Source organism: Hakea prostrata, chromosome 11 (genome assembly GCF_041222555.1).
Source record: "Hakea prostrata isolate BN-2017 chromosome 11, UWA_Hpros_2, whole genome shotgun sequence".
In the NCBI taxonomy this organism is placed as follows: Eukaryota; Viridiplantae; Streptophyta; class Magnoliopsida; order Proteales; family Proteaceae; genus Hakea; species Hakea prostrata.
In genome coordinates this window covers 21,643,263-21,666,802 of record NC_142610.1, presented here as the reverse complement: position 1 = coordinate 21,666,802, position 23,540 = coordinate 21,643,263, and the positions used below count along the sequence as shown (strand labels likewise).

The 23,540-nt window shown below is 34.8% G+C and overlaps 1 protein-coding gene across 2 annotated transcripts; it reads right to left on the bottom strand.

Moving 5' to 3' along the window:
• Positions 1-14,664: 14,664 nt before the first annotated feature.
• LOC149000857 (NADH-ubiquinone oxidoreductase B18 subunit) lies at positions 14,665-19,538 on the bottom strand. 2 transcript variants are annotated; one of them, XM_089140591.1, is made up of 2 exons: positions 19,151-19,538; positions 14,665-14,975 (listed from the first exon to the last, which is right to left on the bottom strand). In XM_089140591.1, the coding sequence occupies exon 1, from the start codon at positions 19,454-19,456 to the stop codon at positions 19,154-19,156; it is 303 nt and encodes a 100-aa protein (XP_088996717.1). In that variant the 5' UTR covers positions 19,457-19,538; the 3' UTR covers positions 14,665-14,975; positions 19,151-19,153. The 2 variants fall into 2 exon arrangements, with proteins under 2 accessions (XP_088996717.1, XP_088996716.1); XM_089140590.1 differs by having other exon boundaries at positions 14,665-14,956.
• Between the last annotated feature and the right edge of the window lie 4,002 nt (positions 19,539-23,540).

The window sequence follows — 23,540 nt, the reverse complement described above, 5'->3', positions numbered from 1 at the left end:
TGATCCCTATAGCAGATGCCACTTGAATGATGTCATATATCGCATCCAACTCCACTTGATTTGCAGATAAAGCCCAACTTACTTTCATGTGAGCAGCTATAAAAGACCTAGAGGAAGTCTTTATAATCCCTCCACGACCACTACGAGAAGTTGTTGAATCCCATGAACCATCTGAAAAAATATGAAAGAAATTTATGTCATCAATATCTATCAGTTGCGTATTCAAATGATAAAATAGAAGACTTGAAGCATGCAACATATGAGATTCAATCACTCCTGTCGTGGCCATTGAAGAAAAAGTATCGAAAAAGTGGCCATGAATATCCTACAACAAACCATTTAGGGATCATGAAAACATACTTAAACTAGGTGCAAGCCCTTCAAACCATTAAACATTTCTTGCCTTCCAAATTAACCAAGCTATTGCACTCCAAATAGTATGCACCCAATCTAAATTACCATTAGGCCAATAGAAGGATTCAATGAAGTTCCACCAGTCCACAATGTCACGGCCGCAAAATATATTTGTATCCAAACAAAGTGGAAAGACTTTCCAACAAAGTTTTGCAAAAGGACACTAAAATAAAAGATGAACAATCGATTCATGGGCACATTTGTAATAAAAACACAAAGGAGTGTAGCAACCACCTCTTAAAAACAATTTTAAATTTGTAGGAAGAGCATTATGTCATAATTTCCAAATAAATAGCTTAATCTTAGGCAAAGTATGAACTTTCCACAGGAAAGTCCAAAAAGATAAAGAGACTGAGCTAGTTCCCCTGGATGATAAGCCTAAAAAGCCATGTAACTCCACAAAATAAGCAGATCTAACAGTAAAATTCCCTGTTCGAGTATGCTTCCATATCCCTCTATCTGGCACTGTTTCAGATATAATCGGAATTTTTATAATTGCATTAATCTCATGAGATCAAAACCATTGCTGCAATTTAGAATAATCCCAGGATCTTGATGGCCAATGAATTAATTCAGCCACCCATAAAGGACTGCCAGGAGATGGATCTCTCCAAATACGGTTCAAAGGAAAATCAAGAATCCAAGGGTCAGAGAATACATTTGTTTGATGACCATTACCTATGTTTCGAATCAAACCCTTTTTAAGAACTGTCTTCCCCTCATGTAAACTCCGCCATCCCCAAGATCATCCTAGCGAACATCTGGCATCAAGAAAATCATCATTAGGAAAATATTTAGATTTAATAACTCGTGCCCACAAGGAATTGGGATTTTGCAGCATTCGCCAAACTTGTTTAGCTAATAAAGCTTTGATGAAAAGGTAAAGATCACGAAACCCTAAACCCTCATGCTTTTTTGATGTACATAACTTCTCCCATGAAACCTAGGAAATACCTGGCTGAGAACCTCTTCCCCACCAAAAAGTTTGAATTTGTTGAGATAATCCATCTATTACCTGTTTCGGTAGTAAAAAGATAGACATTGCAAAGGTTGGGAGAACTTGAGCAACTGCCTTTATTAATATTTCCTTACCCGCACTTGACAATAACTTACTATTCCAATAAACCAACTTGTTAGCAATTCTATCATAAAAATAAGCAAACAATTGGCTTTTAGATTTACCAAAAGTAGAAGGTAACCCCAGATAAGTATCATGGGAACTTACCTCATCAATCGTGAAGTGATAGCTCTTCAAGGCTTCCTCTACTAAACACCATTGAAGATTTAGCAGAATTAATATGTTGCCCGGAAACATGTATATATTCCTGAAGAATAAAATTGATATGATGAGTATTTGATTCAGTTGCAGGACAAAAAATATATAATCATCAGCAAAGAAAATATGGTTAATATCAGGACTATTGCGAGAAATTAGCAATCTTGGCAGCCTAGGGATACCCATATTTGCATCTTGGTAAGGGGTTTTGAATCTTTTGATTGATCCCAAAAAAATAAAAATAAAATTTTAAGGGGTTTTGATTGATCCAAAAAAAATATACTTCAATTGATATGTCATTAGGCCCGGCCGTACATAACATAGAAATCACACTCGGGAAGGTGGACAGATTAGCTAAAGCAACGGGAGGTTGTAACGAAACTGATTTCAAAGAGGGTAAAACACATGACATGAGCTAAGGGTAAAAAGGTCAACAAATGAAAACCCTCATGGGTCTTCGGCACGTTGATGGAATCTCTGATTGTGATTCTTCATCCGGCAACATGGAATTTCGTGAGAAATTGCCAAACTGGCGATAAATTGTCACTTCGGTGATAAAATGGCGAGATATTCGACTTTCGCCTCTCATTTCGGTTCACCCTGAACTGAAACCACAGAATTTTGGCTATATATCGCCGAAATTCGGCGATTTTTTGTGCACCCTGTGTACTGGTATAGATTTTTGTTATGGAAGAGATCGGTTCTTGTGTAAAATCGTCTTTTACGCGTTTTAACGTTGAGATGTTTTTCTTAGTTTGAAAATGGGTGTTTGATAAACTAATTATGGAATTGTTCTAAATTTGGGTAGCTCACAATATGAAAATTCTAGTCTTTGAGCACGGGTAACGACCAGGAGAGCAAGACAAAGGGGTCTGTGAGTAGCGGAATGGGTAGTGGTCTTGAGAAACTTTCATCATCGAGGTCTTTTTATTAAACTTCTATTCCCCTAACAAAACATATCTCTTATAACCCGTTTCTTCATATAATTTCTATTATCCATTTGTTATGAAAGAATAAAATAACATATTGAATTTTAGTAAATACTTATTACTATTTTTCAAGTGGAGATCCTCTTCACCCATGCGGGGCCTACCCCTCATTCACATAAGTCCTAACACAAGGCCTACCTGACATATGAGAGAGTGGAAGGATGGATGACGGCCTGTCCGAGTGGAGAGGATCTGGACTCTTAATTCTTCTATTATTTGAGAAAAAATAAACGTCAGAACTATATTGATTTGTGAATCAATTAATACCCATTTCGACACAAGTATAACCAAAGGATCAAGCAAAGGTATCAATTGATTTTGACCTTCAATTTGATTTGATTTGATTTGATTTAATTCAACTACAAGATCCACGTGTTAAAATTTGCCAAAAGAAGTAGAATGGTTGAACCTCACTTCTCAGTAGGAAGGTCGTGTATTCAATTTTTGCTAGCAACATCTATAACATCTCCATCTCCAATTTTTCTATATATATAGAAAGTGCATTTGTACTTCAAAAAATGTTAAAATTTAAATCAGATCAAGAATATATTGAAAAAATACATATATTTTTCAAATCGCATCAATGCAAACTTATTTTGGATTCAATTATTTTTTATTTTATTCCAATTTTGATCAATATTATTGGTTTTTGGCCTATTTTATGTTTTTTAAATCAAAACTTCATAGAACAACGAATTGAATATACTTTTCACATTGACCAAAATATTAAAAAGAAACCTGATCAAATTGGATTTGAAAATGAATAATTTGATTAGGTTTGACGGTCTCAATCATGAAAGGGAATTCAATTGGAATATATTTTATATTTAAAACTATTAAAAGAATATTCAATATCTTGAAATATAATATAACTCTTTATTAAACCTTCATGAAATTTAAATTTTGGGTCAGAAGTTCTTAGATAAAGGGTATTGTGGAGATTTGCACTAAAGAGGTGAGAGGTATACTTTATTTACATTATCATGTAGACATAGAAAATTTCTTAATTGCATGGTACCATGGTAGTCATTGAATATTTTTTTGTTCTCTTATAAGTATGGTCAAATAAACATAAATATCTATACATGATGATTAAAAAACAACAAAAACATTTAATGTTCTAATAGAAGTACGATAAGAGGGAATCTTTTATTTACTATTTTAACTGTTTAAGTCACATGTCACATTTTGTAATTTATTGTTAAACCACTAAATTTGTAATTATATTTTACACAACTTTTCTTTTTTCTGAACTAAGCTTTCGGATTAGGTTACATGTACCTTGAATACATCTCAGTGAGTGGTTTTATAATAATTAAATACACAAAAGAGTTACGACTTACGCCTCCAACTCAAAAAAAATTCAAAGTTATTGCCTAATGTAAAACGAAAGAGGGATTCATTAAAAAAAAAAAATCCACTAGATCAATGAGACTTAAGAATACGTTAATTGTCCATATGAGATTCAAATAGTCAAAATAAAAAAAAAGGTATGTCAATGTGGACTCCCCTATATGTATTATGTGAAACGAATATGCAATTTGCCTAAAGACATGATTTCTTTTAGGATAAAAAGTCCTTATTCAAGTTGCAAATTTACTTAAAGTCTGGTCAAGGAAGTAGATTAGTTTACCAAGTTGTAATTTGACTTTCTTAATTTGGAAAGTTTAGCATTTTTATGAAAATACACTTTCAACATCTCCTTTTCATCGGTAATTCGTAAATAAATTTTCTCATGAGTTAATCATAATGGCTACAAAAGGTCTATTTTGTTGTTCTTCTTTTTTTTTTTTTTTAAGATTATCAGTGATTGATTCATATATACATATCAAGTTTTCTCCTAGAACAAAATATATCAAATATCACTGAAAATTTGAGCGACTCCTGTAACAATTTTATCTTGTTTGGTTTTCTGGAACATTTTCCAAACCTAATAAAAGGTCCTACAAACAGGTGGTGGAGATCTGTATTAAACTCAAACTAAAATTTTCCTTACTAGGATTTAGGGGTTATTACTTAGTACCCAAAAACAAAACTAGGGTTTAGGGCTGTGAGAGAGAGATGGTGAGAGTTGAAAGGCAAAGACGGCGTGTCAGTAACAGTAAAATCTTTGGCCAAGAAAGCAAGCAAAGCTAGCAAAAACCCAGAAAAAATAAAACAGAAGACAACTCCTAATAAGTGCTAACAGTGAGTCTATGAGACAATTCCTCCAAACGTTCCTTTTGCCTCCCTCTACTCTACTACCTCTTCTGCTAGTTGGGTATCTAAAATCTGAAAAGCAGTAGCTCTACATACAAATCTCTCTCCTGCTCTACTTCCAAGGTGTTCATCTCTACATCTATGGGTGATATAATTCTTTTGTAGAAAAGAATAAATTTCAGCCATTCAAAATCCTTGAACAGTTGAGTTAGATGATCTCTTCAATACGTTGTTGTTACCAGAGAAAAGATGGTAAAATTGTCAACTAGGGCACAAGGAATGACACGTTGTCAGTGAAACGCAACAAAAAGAAATTAAAGAGAAATTAAATGTGGAAAAATTTATTAAAAACATAAATTTGTCTGGATATGGAGGAGATGAAAGCAAATGGAAGACCACTGAAACCTCCAAGAGAAAGGAATGATTATGTAAGTTGTTGCAGGAGAAGGAATGATGGGATTTTACAGAAAGAGAAAAGAAGAAGAAACACTCGAAAATGATTTAAAGAGAGAGACAAGACCATGAATATCCTGAATATCCTTGCTTACTATCCAAGTTGTTAATTTATATGCTACTGTTTATGAATAAGAAACATTTATGACTCTGGAACAGAATTTATGATTTTTGACTCTTTTGGTGATAACAAAGAATAAGACTAAAACCCATAAAACCACATATTGCATCGAGGTCGCCGGCTGAGTTTGGCGTGTGCAGCAGTAATTTGCAGCTGCAGCTGCCTTCACAGACTGTGTGGGGCTCTTGTTTTGAGAACTGTGTAGATCTATCCATCAGAAACTCATCTGTTTAGGTTTCGGTTTCTGAAACGCATTTTTGTTTCTTCTTTTGAGGTCTGTAAGGAAGGAAGAATCAGATTTGACTGAGGTAGTATGAATGAGTGAATGTTGGGCTTCTATGCTTCATGACTGATTGACAATACTAAACAAACCTCTATAGAGAGAGAGAGAACTCATTCTTGTAAGAATTTGTTTTTGGGTTTTCAATGTGGGTGGCTGTGAAGGGTCTCATCACTCATCAGTGTTAGCTTTCAAGGATGGAATGAAATGATGGATTGATGAGACATAGAAGGGTTGTCTTGGTGAAAGGAATAGTTTGGATTCGTCATAAGGACCAGTTTTTTGTGTGAGTTTGCATGTACATATCCTATCATCTGTTGATAGCTGACTTCACAATAACAATAATATATTTTACTTGACAAAGTACTACTTGATCTAAGATCTCTTCGTGTCATTCATCTTCTTCTTTGTCTTGCCCATTTTTATACAGTCATAGGAATAATTCAGATTTTCATCTTGCCAGAAAAATTGATCTATCTATAGGAAAGGGATTGATCATTAGAGCCTGATGTGTAGATGAAGATTCTCACTCTTTAGACTGTTTAATCAGATAATCTGATTTATTAATTTAAATTCCATCCAATCAAGAGTTAACAAATAATCTTCAGATTTCAAGATAAAAGTGTAAAACCTTGTGGCCTATCTATGAAAGAATAAAAAATCCAAGACGTTTCTTGAAAGCCCCATTGAGTTAATCTGGTCAAACACTCAATGAGGACATTCATTCATTACTCATTGATGCTCTCAACATGTATTATTTAAACAAAATCTGTTCATTCTCAGGCATTTTCTCTCTATTTTTTCAATGCTACATGCATGCATGTATAATTATTCCATGTTGAATTGCTTGCATGTCCACATCCTCTATTGAATACAAGTTTTTGAGTATCTATTATATTTTTATTTGTGAGGGCTAGTTTTGAAATTTAAGAATTTAATAACTTTGGTAGTCATTTTAGTAGAAAATCTAGAAAAATAGTCACATATATATCATAGGTAAAATTTATAAAAATAAGAATAATAAATCTAAATAAGTAATTTAATCGGATAATTTTATCGGACGGATAATAATTGATAAGAAAGGGGTATACCATATCCGCATCCTATTAATAATCAGACGGATTCGGATACTCCTAAACGGATGCAAATGCGAAGCGGATTTCGGTTATCCATTTACACCCCTATCTACAGTCGGGCAGCGTGTCCTCCCATTGCTCCATGCACCCTCACATAGGGCTTGTCCATACGGGTATGCCTATATCAACCCAACTATAAGGCTTCGAAGATTGGATAACAACCTACTTGAGTGGAGAAGATCTTAATTTCTTTTGCCATTTATAGTCCCCAAGTGCCTCATATATGATCATTGGGTCTCTTGTAAATTAATAATATAACATTTTTACTTCTATTTTTTCAATTAATTTGTCTATATTTGAGTCAAAAACACCCATTACAATCTTCTGTAACTTCATCTAGGTCGTATTAGGACAAGCTATATTGTAGAAGTTGCCATCTTATATATGTTACATTTGCTTTCCCGTAACAATGTGCTATCTTTCATTAACTATCCACAACATAATTGTAGTCTCTACCACTATTGCTTTATGAACTACTAGAAGGTATCATTTTGAGTTAAAAGTGCTATCACTACCACTTAATCACATTCACCCACAATTTAGTAATACCCAACTCAATCCTTTGTCCATTCTAGACCTTATACTGATACATTTAACTCAACTTCAAATTTTGTCATAGCCTCCAAAAACACTTGAAATATCCTCACCGTTGTTGCAGATGAATCTCAAAAAACATCTCATGCCCAAGGTATCCACAGATCACCAAACGAATTTCTATCAGTATTCAACTTAATCTACCCTTTCGCGGCGTACCCAAAAAATTTCTTGTAACATGCGAGAATCCAAACCTTTAAACTTAAATTGTGAAACTTTATTTTCTTTTGAATGTTTAGATATAAACTAATGTTTACATAATATGAAAATATAATAAAATATAAATTGCAAGTCCTTTTAAATTGTAATACATGCATCATCCTAAGTATATCTCTAAAGAAACCCTGTCCAAAGAATTTAATCTCTTATTTGATAGAATGTCCAAAGAATTTAGTAACCGACAAATCTTCTTAATACTTTGACAAAATCATATTGTGATTGGATATTTAGAAATTTGGAAGGAAAAAGAGAACTTATCTTTAGAAAAACATTTAACATCATTGAACATGAAACTATGCAAAGAAGATAAACGTTTCATTGCTTTCAACAACAAATATCCTTGACATAATTGACTCCTTGAAAACGAAACTTTGAAAAAAGAGGAATTCAAAAAAGAATTATTTGAAACAGTCATTCCCGTGTATGATACGTATAAGATACAGTTTCTCCCTTTATGTCTTGCATATGCATCACATGCTTTTATTGCTTGTGATCAAAACAAAACTTGAAAACTGTTTGGTGAGATCAAAACAAACAAAACTAGAGAACTGTTTAGTCTCTCTCTCTTCGTTTATTAAACGCTTGTTGGCATCAAACTCATGTGAAGAGGGGTCTCAAATTCTTCAAGATAAGGAGAGTTAGAGTTTGTCCTCGCATTCTTATCGCCTAGTCCATGGGAGGATGGATTTAGATGTCATGGCCTCAAATTCAAAGGAAGAGATGGATGATAAAGTGGATTCTAGAGTTCTAAATTTCTAAATACATAAAACTTTGAAAATGATAAAGTGGTAAATGCATTGGTAAAAGAGGGGCTCACACAGAGGAATTTGTGCTAGAGAGGGTTTCTCAAAACTTCGAATCTACCACGAATTCAATTGTGTGGCCGAGGTGGAGGCTCCTCTATACATGGAGGATGAGTTGGCCATTGATAAAATATCTCATGATTTATGGATTGATCCAATATATAGTTGGGTTAGCTATTGCGCCGAGGCTAAGACGTTTTGGTACAAATTAAGGGATTAACTGGTGGGAAAAGAAAAAAAAAAAGTGCAACTTGGTGGGCGAGGGGGAAAGAAGCAACCTCATTCACTGTTTGTCGGTCTAGATGAAGAAAGGGATATCTCAAAAAGTAGATGCCGAGTGATGGCTTTTTAAGAAATTGTGAAAATTGATTGACTCTTTGTGGAAAGAAAAGACAGTAAGATGAACAATGAAACTTAGATTAAGGCTCTTTTGATACGAAAGAGTTTTTCTATTTTTAAAAATTTTGATGATGAAATTTTTTAAAATATTAGTGCTGTGAGGAAGAAGGCAGGATGAGCGCTCCACAAATGAAGGTTTTTCCTTATAAATTTTTTTTATTTTTTATATTTTTTAAAGTTCTTAATACAAGTGACCTTTTTGCAAAAAAGAAAAGGAAAATGTTAAGAGTCAAGGCTTTCTCGTGTTCGCACTTTTATATAAGAAACAATATGTGATTAGTTATTCTACCTCAAGTTTCCTACTACTACTACTACAACAACAACAACAATAACAACAATAAGCCTTGTCCCAACTAAATGGCGTCGGTTACATAAATTCTTACCTTCCAATCAATTCTGTTTGGGATCATGCTAGATACAAGGCACAAGCTATGCTTATCCTTTCTCACCACTTCTTTTGGTTATCTTAGGTTTACCCCTAGCTCTTCTAGTTCCTTTAATTTAAATTATATTACTTTTCTGTACAGAGGCATTTATAAGTCTCCGTTGAATATGATTGTGCAACCTTAAACTATTTTCCTGAAGGGTAAGAAATAAGAACATATTTCTTATTTTATCCTTCTTAGTTTTACCACTCATCTATCTTAGCATCATCATTTCTGCTACATTGAGTTTATCAATATGATTATTTTTAACAGCCCAACACACTATACCGTACATCAAGCTAGTCAAACGACAGCTCTTTAGAATTTTCCTTTAAGCTTTAATGGAATACGTCAATCACACAAGACCCCAAACACACTTCTCAGCTTTATCCACCCTATTTTAATTCTTTGGGAAACATCATCCTCAATATCACCTCTTTTGTTTATGATTGAACCAAGGTACCTAAAAGAATCACTTTGAAGAATCTCCTTATCGTCAAGTTTCACCACATCATCGTCTGCCCAATCATGATTAAAATTGCAAATTATATATTATGTCTTCGTTATACTTAATTTAAAGCCTCTTGATTCCAAAATTATTTTTCGTGATTCTAACTTGATATTAATCCTCACTTGAGTCTCATCTATCAACACAATTTCATCAGCAAAAAGTACACACCAAGGAATCTCGTCTTAAATGTCTTTGGTTAATTCATCAATTACAAGTGTTAAATTTGTTAGGGATAATGGATGCACACACGAACTGAAAAGAACACAAGCAAAGCACACAAGAGGAATTTAACATGGTTCAGCAAAACCATGCCTATGTCCACCAGAGAGAAAAGAAGTTTCACTATTTACAGGAAACCACACACCACTCTCACACCCACAAAGTACTACCCTTTGCTTGCCCCCATCCTTATCCTCAAGATGGGTTTCTCAATCCCCTACAGTGATTGATTCCCCAATCTCTTACAGGGATTGATTCGGAGATTGATGCCTTTAGGTTATCTCACAGAGACTATTTATAGGGAGACCTAAAATCCTAATCCCAATGTAATTACAATTTTACCTCAGTATTATTAATTGACCCAAATCCTGTTTTTCAATTACAAATACAACCAAAACCATAATTTCATGGACTCACAGAATACAAGAGATTCAAACCCGACAAAATTAGTAGGTGTTCACTCTCTCTCTCCAGGATCATTATGGATCACAAATGAATGAGATTCTGAAAAGAAACAAAATCCAGCTGTAGATCAATTACCCACCTAATATAGCAAATTCTGATGTCGTCTGTTGTGACTTTCTGAGTCTTTTCTCTTTTGAACTTAACTAATCTAGCTAGCTTTCCAATGTATTTCGACCATGGTTTTATAGGTTGGAGGTTAATCAGCTTCGAATTTCATTCACCCATTTTCCATTTACATTGTATCTTCCCCTGAACCCAAAATTTTCTCATAAACAGTATAATCAGTAAGTTAGTTAAGAAAGGGAAACCTCAAGATTCTAATTATGTTGTCAACCCATTAAATCTTGATTTTGAATCATCTCAGCTGTTTCTCTACCTTCTCCTCAGCCCCAACCACATTCAAATTATTGATCTCCATTGCGCTTTTCTTTGACTCTTGACACTCTAGCCGTTATTTTTTCTCTTTGGTAGAGAGAGAGAGAGAGAGAGAGAGTTTGATGCAGATTCGTATGAATAGAAGCAGATTTAGTTGAATGGGTAGATTATCAATCAAACTTACCTAATGTCTACGTGAAGGGAATATCCATTCCCTTCAATCTTACCAAATGTCTACGTGAAGGAAATGGATGGTGAAGGGAATATCCATCACCATCCATTTCCTTCAATCTTCTTCCGCCGTAATTGAATTTCCAACAAAATTATAAATCTCATCAACCACAAAGGTTCCAAGTCATACTTACGTCCTCAATTACACCTTCTGCATGAAAAAATCGTCAACCCCACCATTAGCAACCCTAGAGAGAGATAGCAGTGGAAAATGAAGGAAGGTCTTTGAATAGTGTAGATACGCAACCTCCAAGATCTTTTGACCATATATTGCTGCTGGAGAAGAATTGAGAACGAGAGAGAGAGAGAGAGAGAGAGAAAAGAAGTCTTTTATGCAGCTACCAACTGATTTCCATAATTTTCATCCTTTTCATGGCTTTCTTTATTATCTTTTGACCAAACTGCATGAGAAGAAGAATGAAGAAACTTCCCATGCTGTCTTTTATCTGTATCATGTGATGGCATTTGCCAACTATGTATTATATTATTTGGTTATGACTAATGATAACCATATGATGAATTGTTGAATTCATTCTCTCTCTCTCTCTTTCTTTCTTTCTTTCTTGTACTATATATAATAATACAAAATAGATAAGACATTATCAAGGACAAAGAAGACAAAGACTGATTAGGAGAATAATTGAGAACTCTACATGTTTTATATTACATTCTACTGCATTGAAAGAGATGCCTTAGACAATTCATTCTCTTGTTTGGGGAATGAAAAGCATATTACCTTGACTTTCCACCCCTGACTCATTAGGTAGGAATTAGGTTATCTTTGAATAATAAAACTCTCACTGGTATCTCTCTCTCTCTCCCCCTTGTGACTTGACTTCGAAGATAATTTCTCCAAACCCCACATGATAATTTCAGTAACACACGCTGTGATGTTGACACAAGGTGAATCGCTATAATTTAATGACTTATTCATTGAGAAAATATGTTTCTATGAGGCTCAAAAGTTCAAACTTTAGGTGGAAAATCTTCATATAGTGCATTGCACCTAGAAAACTATGGAAGTTGGAACTCATTTTTGATTTTCCTGCCATCAAGGAGTTCTCTTCACCACAAAACCTCACCACCCATCTCCCAAATACTGTTTAGTTTAGTTTTTAGGGTTTTCAAGTCATACATAATCTTTTGCTGGAGAAGTGATTCACCGACCATTTGATTCAGACCGTTTGATTATTTTTAAAGTCGTTGTGCAATGAGATACACCAAATTACGTAAGAGATCAGATGCTTAGGATCCTTTAATTGGTTTAGCAATCATTTTAGAGGTAGCCCAATAAGGTTCAACATCCTCAACAACTGACTGATGATAGAATCCTTAAGAAAGTCTTCTCTTTCATAATTCACATGATTTTTTTGACATTCCTTCCAAAAAATAATTCATGAGTAAAAGATAAGCAAATGATCCATAGGAACCTATGCTTAGAAATCGCATTCTTAATCCATTTTATCTGAAAAAAAAATTTCTTCCTTCTCTTAGGGGCAAATACGCATTGCAATGATTCATTAGATGCCTCATTGAGATAGATATAGATAAACAGTGCACTCCTCTCCCTCGGCTCTCTTGCTTAGAACCGTATAAGAGGTTCTTCAGTCATGGGTTGATTGTTTCATTCATGTTTCTTCCAAAATGGGTAAAGATATCTAAGAATTGCTTCATAAAAGAGAATAGATACTATAGATATTGATGTTGAACAAGACCCAAGCTTCATATGAACTCTCCATAAGTCCACACATTCAAATAAATAAAACAAAATTATTTGATGTGTTGAGTTTACATCCATCTTTACACGCTAAGAAGAAATTCAAGCAATCATTCATTGGAGAAGATGGGAGAACGTTCATTAATTTGTCTACTTCTAACCTTTCCCACTGTAAGTGTTCACATTTTCTTAGACATTTATTTCACGACCAATTGAATCAAAGATTTTCAATCTCTTGTCCATTCTTTTGACTTTTAAAGGGAGCAGGTTTATGAACAGACCTGCCTGGAGATATCCAAAGGTCCACCTTTTTATATCACGCAAGCAAGTCTAACGTGGTTGAAGTTTTGTTTTTATAGAGGTGTAGATTCAAAAGTCTCATATCAATTGGTTTTGAGTTTTAGTTCAATTAGAGTAAGTGAATTGACATGCAAAACAAAGTTTTCAGAAAATCTTAGATGATCAAAATGAATTGCTTATGCTTTGACAGTTTACTATGCAGAGAATAACCCCTATAACGTGGAATGCCCTTCGTCTCCAACTTCCTCTCCATCCCAACTCCTCCAAACTTCTTCAACCTGCCGTGTGAATTCGAGAAAACCTCGTCCCTTTTCTCGAGGAGAGTCCGAATCTGCTTTCTTAGAAGGTTCTCACCTTTGATTGTGTATGGTATAGAAAGTGAGGTGGGACCCCTTTTCGATCGTTGCCCTACTCTACTCGGTGTTGTGCATTAATTGCGCAGCACTAAAGCATGATCCTACCATTGGCTTTGCCTTTCCTGACCATTTTCTAACCGTGCCATTCATCATTTATGAATGACCAACCTTGTCATTGATGCCCAAGACCTAAAATGGGTCTTCTTTAACTAAACTAGAAGAGCCAAAGCCCATCTTATTTCAACCAGCCCACTCAGAAAACCACTAAGCCAGTGATCCATTGGAAAGGTTTAAGGTCCTAGATTGCTTAGACCTATTACAAGTTCAATCATTTACTCTCCCCATGCTTGTTTACACATTTCTCCCTAACCTAGCTTCTTGGAAATCATCTCTTTGCTAATATCTTTTTCTTTTGGAAAAATTTCAGTCCATCCCTTGAGCTTACCCCCTAATTTTCATGTCATCCCCTCAATTATTCAATTTATCAATCTTACCCCCTATTACTTACAATGTTATTCTTAGTTTTATTTATCTATTTCCAATAACAACTCACATCTGAAGTTTAAAAACAACACCCATTAATCATATTTCCCAATCTTTACGAGAATTTACAATTGAGAGAGAAAGAAATCACAATACCTTAGAAGAAGATGAAGAAACAAGTCAAACATAAGGTTTTTCTTTCATGGTATTTCTTGTTTTTCCCAAAAGTTTTACTTAGATCAGCATTTAACCATGATTTCCTAAGGGCTCGGGCATCATTGATATATTTTCAACCTATAACGGATTTGATTGACAATTTGATAATTGAAGCGCTGGTATTCTTGTAAGGAATAACTCAAGGGGTGGTGCTGAAAATTTATTTTTAATCATATAATAAAGGACATAAGCGAAAGTAGTAAATCAAAACATTAGAATGAAACCACACTGCTCAAATGTCCAGGTGAAACTGTTCAAGATGGTCTCCAGCAGTTCAATTTGGTAACTAAACAAAGCAACAAGCCCCACAATCACAAACTAAATACATTGCACACAATAGGTACCTTTCTTGCTCATTGCAAGGTTTTATGAAGCTCTGATGGGTCTGAACTTCGATGCTATCCTGAACAAAACGGCTCATTCATACTAACAGTCCCATGTCATAAATGTGAACATACGTGATCTAAGTCCTTGAGGCATCACTGGACTTAACGAGTTGCAGATAACCTCATTTGTAAAAAGACATAACCACATGTAAATACCAGTGGTAAAAATTCTAAGTTATGATCATTACAATTTCAGAAACACAGTATTTCTATTAGTGAGGATCTTCTTTTATTCCCACCACCAAACTGAAAGTAGCAGAAGAAAATAATAAAACAGCAGTATAAGAAATTTGCAAGATTTTTGTTCTGCAAAAATAAATAGTTCAAAACTATAAATGGTGGCAACAAACACCAAAGTCTCCTCGGTGCACCTGCCTGTCCTGGATTTCCTGTTAACAAAACGTACACCTGTATGTCAATAATAAATTACTGATGGATCCACAACTAAAAAGGGAGAATCACTGACTTACATAGACAATTATAATTAAGCTTGGAAGAATACATGATGAGTATTTTGTGTGAATATGATGAAAATAATGCCACTGCTCAAGACTATGTAGTCATGCATAGAAAACCATAGGAAGCTCTTGACTAAATATTCACCTTTGATCAAGGCTTCAAAGATGAAAACATGATTATGCTGTCATGCTGTGGCCTCTGTATATAACTGTTCAATGATGCGTCATGGTTATCACACTGCATGCATACCAAATGCATCAAGGAATATTATCTTGAACATATTCAATGTGTTCCTAATTTGTTTTTGTTTCTTAGACTCATACTAGAGTAAGCTACCCAACCCTAGTTAACGTAGTGTTCGTTACAAAGAGCGAGTAGTCTGAATAATAACAGGTAAGTCCAAAAACTGAAGACAGATAGGCATATCCGTATTATATTTATTTTTTCAGATTAATAAATGTACCAAGTTATGGATGCACAAAAATTTTTGTCTTCTTTGTTGAGATTAATACTGGTTGAACATTTCTAGTTATATTTCTTAAACCGCTCTCTATCCAAATTTATCATGTATCAGAGCTACTTGAAGCCCAGTTCCATCATCTTCATTTTTTAATTTATCATTTCGAGTTTTCCAAAACATCTGTCTCAACATCCAATATTTGCAATACCAAGCTATATGATGACACTTCTTGACAGCCCAATATTCCTCCCTGTATCACATTGCTGGTCTAATGATATTCATATATAAAATTCCTTAGTTATGACGACCAAAAAAAACTCTAGTTGCACCTCTCCACTTCATCCACCCAATTTTAATCCTCTGAGCAACATTATCACCTATGTCAACCTCCTAGTTTATAATTAATCCCAAATATCTAAAAAGTGGCAATTTGCGGGATCTTCCTTTCATCAAATATTCACCACCTGATTATCATCCCAGAGCTGCTAAAGTTAAACCATATATTCGGTCTTAGTTATACTTATCTCCAAACCTCTTGATCTCAAACTGTTCCCTATACTTCCACTTTGGCGTTAATCTTCGCTTTTGTCTCATCTACCAAAACATCACCTGCAAAGATCATATTCCATGGTACTTCATCTTATATGTCTGGTTTCATCCCTAATAAGCAAGGAAGGGCTTACGGCTGATCCGAGTCTAATAACCCAATTAAGATTGGGAATTCACTGCTTTGGCCCCTTGCCGTTCTAATGCTAGTCAGCGCATCAGCATACACATCTTTTCATGTCGTATTTACAAGACACGCTTCACTTCTCTAAAATGTTCCAAATTATCTGTCGAGACTTTATCATAGGCTTCTATTATATCCATATAAACACCATATGAAGATCTTTCACTCTACTCTTTCCATGAGCCGCCTCAATTAGTGAATCTTCCAAACAAAAATGGAAAATTAGTTTTCATATGGTGTTTATATGGATATAATAGAAGCCTATGAAAAGAATAGAGTTACAAGACACGCTTCACTTATTTTATGGTGATTGTCAATCTTCCAAACAAAAATGGAAAATTAGTTTTCCGAAACTGTGGTCTCTATACTCAGGTGAGATTCCAAAACCTTCGTCTATAACCATTGTATGACCCATTAACTTCATACCTCTACAATCATTACAATTCTGAATATCTCCTGTGTTTTTAAAAATCAGGTACACAAAATGTTCTCCTCCGCTCATCTAGCATTGTCTAGTGGTCATAATCTTGTTACAACTTGATTAGCCAGGATAAACCACAATGTCCTACAATGTTCTGTGCATCAATTTGGATTTTGTTTGGGCCTGGAGCTTTGCCAAATCTCATCTTTCTTGATGCTTCTTTTACCTCCAGCATCTGTTCTGCACATATCCACACAGACAGGTGTCCCTATGAACGATGCTTCTCATTGCCCTGAGTCCTAACACCAAAGAAGTTTTTAGCAAGGAACCTCCAGAAGTACTCTCCATCTCTCTTCCATGTCCTCATCCCTCCTACATACTCTACCCTCTTCACTCTTCACTTTTGTTAGTGGAGACTGTTTAGTGTTTCAGTTCTTATCGCTGGTAGTTCAAGTATTATGCTTTACTTGCTTGTTTTCTATTCCCCCAGGGTGTCAGTTAACTCATTGTACATGCTGAACGAAGTGGAAGCTCCGACACTAAATGGAGAATCCCCAGCTCCAGTGGCAAGTACATGTATATTTGCAATTAAAAAATAACTAATCAATTATCATCTTATTGATAAATCGGATAAAATTACAACAAAATCCTTAATTAATCCATATTGAAACTTCAGTCCTCGTGTTCTCATAAGGAACTGAATCCTTTTACAAATACCCATCAAGTTTAGTGTCAGTGTTATGCTGACTCTCAACAAGTTCCCAATACAGCTTATGAAACTTAGAATTGGTGATGTGAAATTGTTGTGCCATTATTAGAAAATTGAAACAATAATTTCTTGACTCGAAGAGTAATAAATATATCCCCTTAATATCTGGTAATTTTGTAATTATATGAACATTACAGAGAAATCAGAATAAAGCTACAAAGGGAATTGAGATGTAAAGGGGCAAATTTGGGATTCAAACAGTAGTTAGAATTAATTAGAACTAAAATCCCATGGGAATAGGGGGCTTTCAAAGAATTCTTGAAAACCCATCGGTGGAATAAAGGGATTCTTAAGGAGGTTTCAGATTCCAACTCACATCAAGAATTTGATGGGCTTGGAGCCACCTTGCAAACATCACTATTAAAGAGTTCCATACAGGAAACTGATAGTACCTCAATCTGTGGATCCAATACTAAGAAGAGTTCTAGTTGTGAACCAAGGACAGTAAAACAGGTCACCTCAATTGACACTAAGCATTATTCCGTTCGGTTTAATTTCTCAAGTATAGCAACAAAAGTTCAGATAACCTACAATCTAAGCATAGAAATTAAAATTGAAGAAAAGATTAGATAAGACGAAGGAGATAAAAGACAAGAAAAATAAGGGGAATTGGTCGCATGATGATAAGACAAAACATAAGAATTAGAAAATAAAATAGGAATAAGAAACAAAGACGAAGATGAACCTAGAGATCCAGGATCCGACAAAGAAGAAGAAAGAGGGCTCAACCATGTAGTTACATAAATAAATTTGATTCATTCTATTATAACTGAAAAGCATTGGCTTAACCTCATAACACACAACCACAAAGGCATTTAAATCCTAACCTATCCAAAAACTGAAAACAAAAGTTAAAATCTCAACTCCTATGGTAACTAAGTATTTAATTGCAATTACAGAATATCTAAACTATCTCCTACGATTCATCAACAAGAATAAACCAATAAAAATAAATATACAAAATCTATAAATAGTCCATCACGTAACTGCATCACATACCTCTTATTTCCGCTCAACTCAACTTTTAATGGTCGTGTCTTCTTATGCACCCCCTTCTTTTTCATTTCTGATTTAGTCTATTAATGTTCTAGTTGTCCAGTTTCTGTTCAGTTCTAAACTTCATCTAGGTTATGCAATGGTTATGATGTTTAATCACTGGTTTGTTTCAGCTAAAGAAATTTTGTTCTCTTAGTGTGATTACAGGGATCAAGCTCCTCTAGACATCTCAGATTCCGTTTTTCCTTCAAGATCTGTTTATTGAACTCACTTTGTAATTAGAACTTACAAAATGAAGCTACCAATCGGCGACAATTTAGCCAAAATAAACTATCTTGCAGTTGCATAATCGCATAATAACTCAGGAGTTGCAGGTCATCTAAAAATCTAGCCATTTCACGCCCAACAACCGAGCAAAGATCCCAGAAGAATAGAAAATTAAAGTGTTCCATGGAAGCATTCTCATCATCTGGCATATCTTTTCCAGTGATCATAAATAATCAAGCTTTAACTAAATCTTTAGCATAAAAAGAACGTATTTTTTTCATTTTAATCGGGTGGAAAAGAGAACTGTTTCCAGTGTCTATCGAATACTCGTATAATAAACACCAAAAAAAAAAAACCCTAGATCAACAATCCGAGCCCCGAGAACGGCACAGACCCATGAAAGCCCCAGAATTCGAGAAACAGAAAACAATATTTGAAAACGGAGATCAGAATTTAATCAGAGTGGATCGACAGAACTGACCGGTCAGGCATTGGCAGTTTTGGGAATCAGAGGGATCCCTTGCTTCTGCTGCTGCTTCAATTTCTCTTCTTCTTCCCGGATTTTCTGCATCTTCAACATCCTCTCCATAACAAGCTCATACTCACATTTCTCGTAGACATGACGCTCGTCCTCGCACTTCCATGGTAGGTAGAATTCCGCGGACCTGCATTTGTTGAGAGGAATAAGGAGATGGGCACATTGATCTCTATATGCTAATGGAACCTTAGCTTCCACCATCTCCTCTTGTGTTGCAATCATCTTCTTCGATGATCCTTCAACCTCCATTTCTCTCTCTCTCTACTGCTTTGCTCGATCGCTTTTGGTGTTCTTTCTCAGACCAATCGAAACTGGAGTTGAAACTTGAAAGGGCTGCTTCTGCTCGTTGCTTCTTTTGTTTTATTTTTAGATTAAAGATGGCCGGGTCGGTTCGTCAAACCGGACAACTGGCCCAAACTTGGTTGACTCGATAATCACAGCCGTAGAACTATCAACAAAGGGTGATGACTAATGGCCGGCCTGATGAAAGATTGGTAGAGTGGTAGATCCATACTTCTAGTGGAGAGGTCATGGGTTCGATCATGCAGATAGCATCTCTCACTTTGAGGATGCAGACAGTGTCTCTCACTCTAAGGATGTAATCTAGGTGCGCCCAAAGAATCTGGATCATCTCCCCGTCAGGGCCCCATGGCTTCCTAACCACAAAAACCAGTGGGTCCCACTAGTAAAAAAAAAAAATCTAAAAAGTGTTTTTAACCGTGGGCCCCACAAGGTTTTTGTGGTCAAAAAGCGTCGGGGAGCACAAAGTGCTTCACGTCGAGGTCGCAGATCCGGACTCGCGCGCAAACTGGCCCGGATGAACCTTAGCTTCCAAAAAAAAAAAATTATACTGAGCTGACTAACAATGGTCAACACCTCTAAGCAAAAACATCGTAAGATTTGACTCTTGCTGATGGTACTTGAAAAAAGATAGCGATCTGGTCTTCACTTTGTCATTTTCGACGGTTTTGGTTCAATATGGATAATGTTAGTAGGAGCAAACCAAATTGTAAATCAATAAGTTATGAAATTTGGGAGTGTTTCTTTGTGCAAGAAACGAAAATTTGTTTGATATAATTATTTTGTTTTAAGTGGTTTTTACGATATAAATTGAAACTTATGAAATTTAAGATTTGTTTGATAATCCACAAGTGTTTTTATTTTAAGAAACATTTAAAATAAATTTGAGTGTCTCCGAAAGCAAAAGTAATTTTGTAGTCATTTGACAAAACTTTCTTCTATAAATAGCATCGACAAGTGCTTCATTGCAGTAACCAGAGATAGAGAAATGAAATACAGAGACCCCTTTTGCAAATACATTGACTAGGGTGACTAAAGATAGAGAATAAGAGGAACCTTGGTAAGATAAAGAAGATGAAGAATCGACTATCATGATCGTTAGTCGTGAAGAAGCAAGAAATTGAAGAGTTTTATTGCGGTGTGAGAGGGTTTTAGTGGGGTTCTTATGTTTAGGATATTAAATTCCATGAATAACCCTTTATAAAGTTATTTCACTTAAGCCCCATGCCCAACTTAAGGTAAAATTTTCATTGCGTTTGTTTCTCAAAGCAGAAATTTTTTGCAACAAAAACCAAAACAATTTTGCTTTTTTGTTTTCGAAGCAAGATACACCCGAAATTGTTTATGAGTGAGTTATCAAACGGGCCCTTATGCTTTGAGAAATACTTATGTGTTTTTTGGCAAACGAAAAACACTTGTGTTATAAATTTGTTTTCTAAAGGAAAATTTGGACATAGGTCGAGTTTTAAGTGTAATAATTTTAGAGAGGGATATTCGCAAAATTTGACATCCTAAATATAAAAACCCTGCTAAAACCCTCTCATATTGGGATAAAACCCATCCACTTGTTCCTTCTTCAATCCTTACAAAATGTACTTTTGGTTTTTCGGCTTCTTTATCTTCGATGACTAGAGTTCCTCTTCATGAAATCCTAGCTCTCGTCTTGACGAAAGGATCTCCGTTTTTAGTGATTTTTAAAGCGAAAACACTTGATAAGTTATCAAAAAGTCCTAGTATTCAAATTGAACCTGCTTTGTTCGAATTGACATAGCTTTGACAACATACAAGGATTGGGTTGGGTTTTCCAACCTTGAGGATAGATAAGATTATAAAGGCATAGGGTAAGAGAATTGAAACCTCAGGCTTAGGCCAACCCTACCCTCATCTTAACCAAATTATACTATAGCTTTTTAGTTTTAAACATTTTTCATTTTTTTTTTTTTTTTTTTTTTTCCCCTTCCTTTCCTTCCCCCCCTCCCCCCCCCTACCCCGGTGTTCAACCCATAAAATTAGAGTCTCCCAAAATATTTCATTTACCCATAAAATTAGAGCAACTTCCCTTAGGAGAGCTTTGGTTTCTCACATTTGAATCTATTTTCTCATCCAATTCCCATTATTTATAGATTTATTATAACTTGTCTTTGGGTAACTATTTTCACCGGAATATAGATTTTTACAACTGTACCAATGGTGGAGTGGGGATTTACACATTGGCCATTTTCATATATCTGATAATATGATAGTCAACTTCAAACTTTTGGAAGAAAAAAAAAAAACCACTTCAATGCACAAAAATCATGTCAAGTCGGCCACCAGTCCAGCACAATAAGGTTGGACTTGGGCTTGGGCTTGGCTGAATCCATCAGGGTCAGGCCTGCATTTAGATTGTTAAACCCCTCGGTCAAAGTTTGGGTGGGCTTGGGCTGGGCTAAAGAATGTCAAGATTGGGTTAGGACGAGGAACTTTATCATGTCCATCTATGTCCCTTTGGATGAAGGACACATGTCCATTAATCACATCCAAAGGTTGAGGTAATATTTAGAAGATAGAATTTTTATTTTATTTTAATTTAATCTAAACCTTTAAATGTGACAGATGGATTTGTGTCATTCACCCAGAGGAAAATAAATCTTCCATTTCTAACATAGAAATGGACTTGATAAAATTCTATTACAACACGCCCAGTTACCTCCAAATAGATTTAGATTCCCTTTCAATACTTATTTAGCTTTTATAATGGTTTTTATGTAGAATCTAGATTACTTATGACATTAGATTTTTTTAATATTATTTTTTGTTGTTGTTGTTGTGGTAAAAGGACATTTTACTAACTAGAGATTCGTTGGATATCACACTAGATAACAGTTTCTGACAAGGTTTAAAGTATTCCACGATACCATATGATACTAGCCGATATGTATCCATATTTGGCCCAACCGATACGATACATCTCGATACGTCTCTCTATTAAATTATACTAAAATACATTAGCCAGAGAGATACAATACTCGATACAGCACGATACGTCTCTCTATTAAATTATACTAAAATACATTAGCCAGAGTGATACAATTTTTATCTTTAAAATCCGATCGATACTCAATACCGATACTTTAAACCTTGGTTTGTGATGTTTTTTTGCTTCGAAGAAAAAAAATATCTGTAAAAAACCGTGATAAAACCATTTTGTTTCCCATGATTTTCTCAATATAAATTGAAGTTTAAATGAGAGAATTTTAGAATTGGTACTTATGAAATTTGACACTCTAACATAATAATGGCAATCTTCATAAATTTTATAACAAATTTCACTTTTTCTTTTTTCAAAAAACAGATTTTGTCAAGCTATGAGTATTCTTTCCACCTCCAAAAGCAAATTTTATTAAAAAAAAATCAAGTCTGCTATCAGAGATGCTCACAACTGTTTCTCATGTTTTTCAAAGCAAAAACACTTGGATGAATTATTGAACGAATTCTACAATAACTAGCTAGTGACTTAGTACAGATGTTTCCTATGATGGAATTCAAAACTAAATTTGACCAAATTTACAAGACAAATTATTCAGTCCAGTTTCAGTTTTTATTGTTCAGCTTTGATTCCAATTTGAGACGCTTATGTTGGAGCCTATGTCTCATAAGAACAAGTAAAAGAGTGTTAATTCTATAGTGGAATTAAGAAACCAAACAGAAACTTGCTTGAAAGTGGAACAATTTCAAATAAATTTATGAAAAAACTTTTTGCTCTCATCTTTCTTATGCAGGGAAGAAACAAAATGAAGATTTCCAGAAGTCTATTCCATATTCAAGTACTTTTTAATGCCCTATTTGATTACATGAATTAGAGATTTCAAATATTTTGATTTCATCCCGGGACCCATAAATCTACAATACGATTTTAGTGTAAAAAGATGAATTTCTATATTTCATAAATCCAAGAATTTTCACAACCAAACAGAGATTTCACCCCTACTATCAAAAGGGTAAATATTTACGTATTCACAAAAATGACATCGACCAAACGTTATAAATTCAT